Raw genomic sequence first — 11,120 nt, 5'->3', positions numbered from 1 at the left:
CCAAGATTGGATTCAGCCGACATCTCTGAAAAGTCTGCAAAAGTTCCTGGGCTTTGCTAATTTTTATCGTCGCTTCATCTGTAATTTTTCTAGCATTGCCAAACCATTGACCGATTTGACCAAGAAGGGTGCTGATTTGGTTAATTGGTCTTCTGCTGCTGTGGAAGCTTTTCAGGAGTTGAAGCGTCGTTTTTGTTCTGCCCCTGTGTTGTGTCAGCCAGATGTTTCTCCTCCGTTCCAGGTCGAGGTTGATGCTTCTGAGATTGGAGCAGGGGCGGTTTTGTCACAGAGAGGTTCTGATTGCTCAGTGATGAAACCATGTGCTTTCTTTTCCAGGAAGTTTTCGCCCGCTGAGCGTAATTATGATGTGGGCAATCGAGAGTTGCTGGCCATGAAGTGGGCATTCGAGGAGTGGCGTCATTGGCTTGAAGAAGCTAAGCATCGCGTGGTGGTATTGACTGATCATAAGAACTTGACTTATCTCAAATCTGCCAAGCGCTTGAATCCTAGACAGGCCCGTTGGTCGTTATTTTTTGCCCGCTTCGACTTTGTGATTTCGTACCTTCCGGGCTCTAAAAATGTGAAGGCGGATGCTCTGTCTAGGAGTTTTGTGCCCGACTCTCCGGGTTTATCTGAGCCAGCGGGTATCCTCAAGGAAGGAGTCATTGTGTCTGCCATCTCCCCTGATTTGCGGCGGGTGCTGCAAAAATTTCAGGCGAATAAACCTGATCGTTGTCCAGCAGAGAAACTGTTCGTCCCTGATAGGTGGACTAATAAACTTATCTCTGAACTTCATTGTTCGGTGTTGGCTGGTCATCCTGGAATCTTTGGTACCAGAGAGTTAGTGGCTAGATCCTTCTGGTGGCCATCTCTGTCACGGGATGTACGTACTTTTGTGCAGTCCTGTGGTATTTGTGCTAGGGCTAAGCCCTGCTGTTCTCGTGCCAGTGGGTTGCTTTTGCCCTTGCCGGTCCCAAAGAGGCCTTGGACACATATTTCGATGGATTTCATTTCTGACCTTCCCGTTTCTCAAAAGATGTCAGTCATTTGGGTGGTCTGTGATCGCTTTTCTAAAATGGTCCATCTGGTGCCCTTGGCTAAATTGCCTTCCTCCTCTGATTTGGTACCTTTGTTCTTTCAGCATGTGGTTCGGTTGCATGGCATTCCTGAGAATATTGTTTCTGACAGAGGTTCCCAGTTTGTTTCAAGGTTCTGGCGAGCCTTTTGTGGTAGGATGGGCATTGACCTATCCTTTTCCTCGGCTTTCCATCCTCAGACTAATGGCCAGACCGAACGAACCAATCAGACCTTGGAAACATATCTGAGATGTTTTGTTTCTGCAGACCAGGATGATTGGGTGTCCTTTTTGCCGTTGGCTGAGTTCGCCCTTAATAATCGGGCCAGCTCGGCTACCTTGGTTTCTCCATTTTTTTGCAATTCTGGGTTCCATCCTCGTTTCTCTTCAGGACAGGTTGAGTCTTCGGACTGTCCTGGTGTGGATTCTGTGGTGGATAGGTTGCAGCAGATCTGGACTCAGGTAGTGGACAATTTGATCTTGTCCCAGGAGAAAGCTCAACTTTTCGCTAATCGCAGACGCCGTGTGGGTCCCCGACTTCGTGTTGGGGATCTGGTTTGGTTATCTTCTCGTCATATTCCTATGAAGGTTTCCTCTCCTAAATTTAAACCTCGTTTTATTGGTCCGTATAGGATTTCTGAGGTTCTCAATCCTGTGTCTTTTCGTTTGACCCTCCCAGACTCCTTTTCCATACATAATGTATTCCATAGGTCGTTGTTGCGGAGATACGTGGCACCTATGGTTCCATCTGTTGAGCCTCCTGCCCCGGTTTTGGTGGAGGGGGAATTGGAGTATATTGTGGAGAAGATTTTGGATTCTCGTGTTTCTAGACGGAAACTCCAGTATCTGGTTAAATGGAAGGGTTATGCTCAGGAAGATAATTCCTGGGTTTTTGCCTCTGATGTTCATGCTTCCGATCTTGTTCGTGCCTTTCATGCGGCTCATCCTGGTCGGCCTGGGGGCTCTGGTGAGGGTTCGGCGACCCCTCCTCAAGGGGGGGGTACTGTTGTGAATTCTGTGGCTGAATTCACTCCTGTGGTCACAAGTGGTACTGCAGCTTCTGAGCTTCCTCCCTCAGGTGTTCTGGTGAGCTCGTTAACTGCTTCATTACTTAACTCCGCCTGATGCTGCTATCCTTGCTCCTTGTCAATGTTTCAGTGTTGGATCTGAGCTTCTCCTGATTGTTCCTGTGACCTGCTGCTCTGTATAGCTAAGTGCTTTTTGCTTTTTTGTTGCTTTTTTTCTGTCCAGCTTGTCTTTTGTTTTGCTGGAAGCTCTGAGACGCAAAGGGTGTACCGCCGTGCCGTTAGTTCGGCACGGTGGTTTTTTTTTGCCCCCTTTGCGTGGTTTTGCTTTAGGGTTTTTTGTAGACTGCAAAGTTCGCTTTACTGTCCTCGCTCTGTCCTAGAATATCGGGCCCCACTTTGCTGAATCTATTTCATCCCTACGTTTTGTCTTTTCATCTTACTCACAGTCATTATATGTGGGGGGCTGCCTTTTCCTTTGGGGAATTTCTCTGGGGCAAGTCAGGCCTATTTTTCTATCTTCAGGCTAGCTAGTTTCTTAGGCTGTGCCGAGTTGCCTAGGTAGTTGTTAGGCGCAATCCACAGCCGCTTTTAGTTGTGTTTAGGATAGGATCAGGTGTGCAGTCTACAGAGTTTCCACGTCTCAGAGCTCGTTCTTGTATTTTTGGGTATTTGTCAGATCACTGTGTGCGCTCTGATCGCTAAGCACACTGTGTTTCTGGATTGCCTTCATAACACCTGTCATTAGCAAACATAACAGTCCTCTCTCCTTATGTACCAGTCGTGACTTGTATTGATTAATATTATTGTACTTGTCTCTTATTATGTATGCCCCTCCTCACATGTAAAGCGCTATGGAATAAATGGTGCTATATTAATAAATAATAATTATATATATATTAATAATGAGGTTCAGTAATTTAAGGCAATTCTGATAGTAGTCAGAGATTCAAGCTCTAGGTTGGATGAAACAAATGTTAAAATTATGTTGTTAATCCTCCCTTTATAATTCTAATCACAGTGTTGCATTTCCCACCTCAGAACCGTGTTAAAAGATAACTAAGGTAAAAACATATAAAACAAGAGATATCCAATACATCAAAGAATGAAGACATAAGAAAAGAATGAAAAGAATTTAAAAATGAAAAATATCAGGTATCATATGACTAATGGAGACGGAGAATCAGAGTTAGGGGGCAAAATCTATATTCTCATTCAATCCTGCTCATGTTGCTCATTACAACATCAAGATAAGTTATGTCATCTTCTCTTGCAGCTCACACCATCAAGATGTGTTCAAATGATCTCCATCTTGACTATCTGGTGGTAAAACTACCACATGCAGGAGCATAGCGCACAGTAAATTACAGCTGCGATAAGACAAGAAATATTGTTGGTAATTGGGTGTCCTCTATTAACTGTAGAATCACAAAATGTGGTTGCCCTTTCTGTGATCGAATATTCCTCCCCCCCTCCAATAACTCTTTGAACTGAACACTCTCTCTGGTCAGTTCACTGAATAGTGACTGTGCACCCAAGAGTCCCTCAGGTTCTTGTATCCATAAAATGCAATGCAAAGAGAATCAGGTAAGTGTTTTGTGTTAGATCAACCAATAATGATGACCCAAGACACCAGTCAAAAAATGAATTAACACTTATAAGGATCTGTTGCATAGGAGGACTAAAATAATCTTGAACAAGATAACACTAGAGCAATATTTACATAAAAATCTGATTTCTACAGGCCTAAGGATTCAAGTATATCCAACCTATGGAGTCAGTGAGACTGAATTCTCCACTTAATGAGATGAAATTCCTTAAATAAAACAGGTTGCCCACTAACTCCAGATTGGCCTTCCATTGATTGAAAACACCATACTTTAATTTCACCTTCAAATTATCTGCTAATTCTAAATGTTCACATGTTTTTGCCACTCACAGACATATGAAATGGGATAATTTTGCACATTTAAAAAATAACAAGGTCTAATATTTATAGTTTTCTTTATCTACTTTTAGGACTTGTGTGAAAATATGACGTAGTTTTAGGTCAAATTCATGCAGAGATATGAAGAGTTTAACCTTTCAAGCACCTCTGTACCGCAATAGTCATATCGTAATAATTACTTTAACTATCTATTCAAATTCTCTTTTCAGAAAAAGCTGACAATCAACCACAAGGCATCACATGAATATCATAGAATGTAAATTTGCTTTGAATCTGCAGATAGCCAAGGGACAAACCATTGCTTCCATTACATATTTGACATCTCTACTTACCGTTAAATAAGAGAGTAGCTCAGAAGCTCAAAAACAGATTACGGTATTATGAAATTGATAGATACAAGAGACAACCCATGGAATTTTATGTATTTCTTACATTTTATTTTAGAGTTAAATGTTTTCATTTTAATACAAAAAGAGATCATATTACAATTCAAAACGATCACGTGAGTATATACCTGATGAAGTAACTTTTAGTTACTTATCCTTTTTTCTATAGCCAAAATACATAAAATCTATCACAAAAGATTAAAATGAAAGAAAATTTACATTACTCATCAGGAAACAAATTTTTTTGAGACTGGGCATTAAAAATTCTACCACTAACAATATGTCTTAAAGCTTTTCGAAACCATGGATAAAGAAAGCCGTACAATATTGGATTACATGTTGAATTAATGTACGAGAACCAATTAAATGCTTCCAATATGAAAGCTGGAGTAGAGTAATTTATGAATGGATTAATTAAAAATGTAACAAACAGCGGTAACCAGCACGTAAGAAACACACTCATTAAAATAGTTAATTTCTTAGCAGCTTTGTGTTCTCTCTTCTTGGAAACATTTTGCAATGTTTCACCTAAAGTTTTGTTTTCAATGATTCTGCTATGTCTTAGGGACACAAGAAAGATATTGACATAGATTCCAACCATAATCGATGCCGGAATGAAAAAGCAAATGAAGGAAATAACCATTGACCATAATTTGTTAAATGTAATTGGACAGACATGGAAACATGTCACTAAAATGTCATATCCTTCAATGCCAGATACATGGGAATTGGACACCACCACACCAAGTGAAAATATTGTAGCAATTGACCAACACAAGAAAATTAAATGTTTAATAACTGGTCCGGTGATGCTGATGTGGTAATAAAGTGGCTTACACACTGCATAAAACCTGTCAATGGCTATGATGCAGAGGTGAAAGATGGAGATAACACTGAGAGTTAAGTCAAAGCCATAATGTATCTTACAAAATACATTTCCAAAGTGCCAACAATTTTCAACAGTTCTCACCATGCTGTATGGCATAATAAATATTCCAAGGCAAAGGTCAGTTGTGGCCAAGGAAAGTAGAATGAAATTAGTAGGGGAATGGAGCTGCACAAAATGAGAAATAGAAATAATAATTCCTAGGTTTCCAAAGATTGTAATGCTTATTGAACAAGTAAAGAACATATATAGACCCAAGCGGATTCCTAGAGGGTGTCTGTTAGAACAGGGGAAAGATGCGTTTTCAAACTGTGAGCAGTTAAGAGTCGTAAAATCCATATTTTCCGAGAACAGATGCAATCACCAATGTTCACTCCATGATACGTCCACCATAACGTAACTGAGGATTCTTAATAAAAAAAAAATTAAAAAAAAGTAAAATGAGATGGTAAATGTAGTAAATTGATAGACACGTGGATATTGTATTTGAATGACAAATACTAATGATATCATTTATTGACATGGCTACAAACACCTTCCCAGCACAAGTGTGTGCTTCTACAAAAGATTTATTTATTTATACAAAATCATGCACTCACTTTCCACTCAAATTGCAAACAGAGCATAAATCACACCCAAATTGACAATTGCTGCCCCCACCTATAGAACTCAGGGCTGATACCTAGCAGACACACAAGTCTCCAGTAGTCAAAAGGTTAATGTACCCTAAGAAAGGTTTTGGATCGGTGCACACAGAGACCAAAGCCATTAAATGTTTAAGCTTTAATATTAGTGTAATGATTGGAAAAATACTAAGAACATACAAAATTTGATTATATGCAAAATACTTTCAAATAATGAGTCAACATCCAGACTTCTAAACCAATTATTATTTTTATACTCTTAAAGGCACTCTGTCAGCACAGAACGACTATTCAAACCAAATATAGGAGCTTGGTGCTTCATGGCGTGGCCAATCATTCAAATACACCTAACAACATGATTGGTTTCCATCTATCCATCTATCAATCTATCTCCACTAGTGTTGAGCATTCCGATACTGCAAGTATCGGGTATCGGCCGATACTTGCTGTATCGGAATTCCGATACCGAGTTCCGATATTTTTGTGAGATCGGAAATCGGTATCGGAGTATGCGGTGCGTGTGGTTCCAAGGGTCTGAAGGAGATGAAACTCTCCTTCAGGCCCTGGGATCCATATTAATGTAAAAAATAAAGAATAAAAATAAAAAATATGGCTATACTCACCCCTCCTAAGGACCCTGGTTGTCACCGCTGCGAGCGTCTGCCTCCGTTCCTGAGACTGTAGTGAGTGAAGGACCTTCGGTGACGTCACGGTCAGATGAGCGGTCACGTGAGCGGTTAAGTGATTGGTCACCTGACCGCGACGTCATCGAAGGTCCTTCACTCTCTGCAATTCTCAGGAACGGAGGCGGACGCTTGCAGCGGTGACAGCCAGGGTTCTTCGGAGGGGTGAGTATAGCCATATTTTTTATTTTTATTCTTTATTTTTTACATTAGTATGGATCCCAGGGCCTGAAGGAGAGTTTCATCTCCTTCAGACCCTGGGAACCATCGAGGATACATTCCGATATTTGTGTCCCATTGACTTGTATTGGTATCGGAACTCGGTATCGGTGAGATCCGATATTTTGCCGGTATCGGCCGATACCATCCGATACAGATACTTTCAAATATCGGAAACTATCGCTCAACACTAATCACCACCCTTCTCTGGCCCTAAGGAGCCAGCACAGTCAATCAAAGAGGGAGAATGGAGATTGAGGAAAAACAAGTAGGTGAGAAGTGAATAGAAATGATTTGGCCCCACCGTGAAGCCCCGAGTGGCGGGACTTACTTTGATCAGTCATCTTGTGCTGACAGAGTCCCTTTAAGTACTTGTCTCTGGTTTTCAAAGGTGTGCACATACAAAAACATTTTTAAGATACTGGCTAACCCACCCAGTTTTTCAAAGCAAAGACACATCAGGACAATGGCGGCAGTGTTTTTCCTGAATTGCTTTTGTGACGTCTTGTTGGATGTCTGTCGTGGCATCTTTAACAGACATTTTATAAATAAAATGGTAGAAGCTTCAAGAAGAATGGGCAACTCAGTTCTTTTTGCCATTATCTTATCAATATGAGTTCAATAGGCACGGTAGGCCTCTGTTAAGAAGAATTAACAATTATTTGATGTTTAATTTCTATATTAAGATCCTCATTATAAATTTGGATATCTGTAGTTATAAAGCCATACAGATGCAAAAGAGCTCTAAGTAGAGCATAGCTTAGCACAGTTCCCGGTGATATCACAGGATTGTACTTTTTTTATAGAATTGCAGGTAACTCTAACTTTTATATTAATGAGATGACTTATCTTTCTCATAAAGATAAGAAGAAACAGTACAATGATAAATATAGCTTTGCTACAGTACATCACAACTTCTGCATTTATGCATAAAGTTGATTAAACACTACAGATTTCCAACGGCCAAAATGTAGGCCATTTCCTGCAAACTATTGAAGCTGTATGACACAAGCAAGTATTTAATATTTCTACCGAAGGCAAGATGTCTATTTGCCATGAAGTGAATCTGTTATATTCCATTGTTCTTATGCAGTCATTGATAACAGCGGATAAGAACCTGGTGGACCTATCTAGGCTTGTCCAAGATGAATCTTCCTACAAAGCGTTCATCCAACAAGTTGCCATGGCTCGATATCAAGCTGAAGGCCGCTAAATATTGATAATAAAAATGTTGGAAACATAAGAATTAGTAGGTGTCAAACATAATCTTATGCACCACCTCAAAAGAAGCCTTGGTCACATAGGATAGAAACGGAGCTCAGGTCAGAAATCAATGGAAAGATTAGCTGGCATAGTTGTCTAGAACCTCCAACCATCAGCAGATCATCCACAATACCAAGTACCCAATGTAAAGTACATTTACCTGACAGTAGCATGTAGTCTGGTTGGGTACAGTAAGCACTACAGATCTCTGCACCATTATTTTATATGGTTGTGTTGGATGTCAGGAGACATAAGACTGGGAAATCTAGATTTTTTCCTTGTGATAATGACTTTTTCCCCATGGACTAAAAAAGCTGGTAAACAGGGAATAGAATAGGAATAACATAATTATTAGTGTGAACGGGTACAATTATCAGTGAAAGTCAACTGTGCTGTGAAACAGATTAACCATACAATTGTCAAAAAGAAAATCTGTGTTTTAAAGGAACTGATCTCTAGCTCAGGAGTTTGGTGAACTTACAGTTTATCTAGCCTCATAGTTTACATTACAATTTCTTCAATCTCTTGGCATCACAGCCAGTTTTGGTTTTTATGACACTTGTTTTTCACTTTTCTATTATTGCGTTCCAGGAGCCATAATTTTTTTTTGTCTTTGGCAACATAGTCATATAAGGTTTTGTTTTTTGTGGAAGAGCTGTGTTTGTCAATGGCATAATTTTTAGGTACATTAACAAACGTTTAGTAATTTTTTGGGGGAAGAAATATAAACAACGATTCTGCCATTTTTTTGTGTGTGTTTTAAATTTTACGCTATTCGCCGTGCTGCACAAATAATGTTGACTTAACTCTGTAGACTCAATTCTAATATGATAATATCAAATTTTTACAATTGCATTAATTTGCACTACTTTTATACAATTATTACTCCCTGAAAAAAATCATTTGTTTTACTATATTTTTAGAGCCCTAAATTTCACAATTTTTCATCAGTGGAGATGTATGAGGGATTTTTTTTTTTTTTTTGCGAAACAAGCAATAGTTTCCTTTGGTGCTATTTTGTGGTACATGTGAATTTTTGATAATTTTTATTAACTCCAGGAATCAGGGCACCAGATGTCCTCTTTTGTTAATTTTATTGGTACAAAGAAATCACAATGTTTCAGCCCTGCAGGGCCTTTATCAAGCCATAAAAATTAGAGATATGCAGTCATTTTTTATTGCTAGATAAAGGCCCTGCAGGGCTGAAGCGTTGTGATTTTTTTTTTTGCACCAATAAAGTTACCAAAGGAAGATGTCTGGTGCCATGGATCCTGGATTTCTCTGTACTGCTACAATCTTGTGGAGGGTTGCACAAAGTGTGTATGGACAAGAAAGTGGTGTACAGGACACATCTATTGCAAGTATAAAAAAAACAGTAATTCTATTTTTTATTTTTTTATCATACACAATTCTTTCTAATAGTTAAGGTAGTGTTACGCTGTTGGTTGACACAATCATGGTGATATCAAATTTATATACCTAAGATTTCTTCATGTGTTGTTACTTTTGCACATGAAATTACTTTAAAAAAAAAATCATGATTTTTTTGTCACCATATTCTAACACCCCTAACTTTATTATTTTTCAGTAGATGAGTTGTATGTAGGCTTGGGTTTTTTGTGCGGCAAACTGTGATTTTTACTGGTTACTCTTTTGGGTATATTACTCGCTTTCATTACTGTTTAGTCCTTTTTTTTTTTAGAAAGGACTAACAAAAAAAACATTAAATCTTGAACTGGTTATAAATTGTCTACAGAGTTCACTGTGCAGTATAATTGACATTTTAACTTTTGACATTTTGTGATTTGATACTATTAGGGAACGTTCACATATGGCGTCTTTGCTGCGTTTTTTTCTGCAGCAAAACCTAATCACCTAGTAGGAAAGAAGCTGCGCCAAAAATGCAGGTTTAGGTGCATTTTTGGTGACTTTTTTTGCAGCGTTTTTGGTGCGTTGTTTCATGCTTTTTTTTCTCTTTCTTTGTGCATGCCAATAAAGTTGAGTGCACGCAGAGAAAAAAAAAGCAACTTCCTGTAAATAGAATGAATAGATAGAATAGATAGATTGATAGAATAGATATAATGAATAGATAAAATTAATAGATAGATTGATAGAATAGATAGATTGATAGAATAGAATAGATACATTACCTGCGGTATCCTCTTCCACGGCATTTTCCCACGGTGCAGAGGTTACCTCCGGGCAGGCAGTGAGGGAGCGCAGGCTCAGTGACGTCACCACTCGTTACTGAGCCTGTGACTGCTCCGTCTCATTCTTTCCCCAGTTGCTTACAGCAGGTGGCCGCATTAGCAGCGCTCACGGTTGTAAGCTTTATCTCCCCCAGATACTGCGTGGGACACTCATTATATTGGACTACGCCGGATCAGGGAGAATACTTTTGCTTTTTTATTTTATTTTTATTACAGAAGATCGATGGCTTAGCTTTGTAATGGCAGGAAAATAAAAAAGATGGTCAAAACTGTGCTGTGTTTTATTTAATTAAAAGACTTTTTTCTGCATGTGTGTGTTTATTTAACCCTTTAATTACTATAGGATTAGTAATGGATAGGTGTCTTAGGCCTCTTTCTCACATCAGTGTCTCCGGTACGTGTACTGACAGTTTTCTCACGTACCGGAGACACTGGCACACGTAGACCCATTCAAATGAATGGGTCTATGCACATGTCTCCGTGTTTTCATGGACCGTGTGTCCGTGTGCAAAACACGGAGACATGTCTGCCTTTCTCTGGCAGCACGTACTGCAATACGTCCCGCACACGTGCACACGGAGAACAGTGTGCACTCTCCTCCATGTGCACGTACTGCCCGCAGGAGAGACAGCAGTACAGTAAGCGCTGACCCCCCCCCCCTGCGTGTGGTGCTGAAGCCGGCATTCATTCCTTCTCCCCAGCAGCGTTCGCTGGAAAGAAGAAATGAAAAATCAAGTTTTTTTTGTGTGTTAAAAATAAAGTTTGTGGGTCACCTCCCGCC

The 11,120-nt window shown here is 39.6% G+C and overlaps 1 protein-coding gene across 1 annotated transcript; it reads right to left on the bottom strand.

The window, feature by feature from the left end:
* Positions 1 to 4,654: 4,654 nt before the first annotated feature.
* Positions 4,655 to 5,659, bottom strand: LOC138637718 (trace amine-associated receptor 3-like). Its single transcript, XM_069726621.1, has one exon. The coding sequence runs from the start codon at positions 5,657 to 5,659 to the stop codon at positions 4,655 to 4,657; it is 1,005 nt and encodes a 334-aa protein (XP_069582722.1).
* Positions 5,660 to 11,120: the final 5,461 nt, after the last annotated feature.

This window comes from Ranitomeya imitator, chromosome 5 (genome assembly GCF_032444005.1).
Source record: "Ranitomeya imitator isolate aRanImi1 chromosome 5, aRanImi1.pri, whole genome shotgun sequence".
NCBI lineage: Eukaryota > Metazoa > Chordata > Amphibia > Anura > Dendrobatidae > Ranitomeya > Ranitomeya imitator.
The sequence above is the reverse complement of the archived record's forward strand: the minus strand, read 5'-3'. Positions and strand labels throughout refer to the sequence as shown.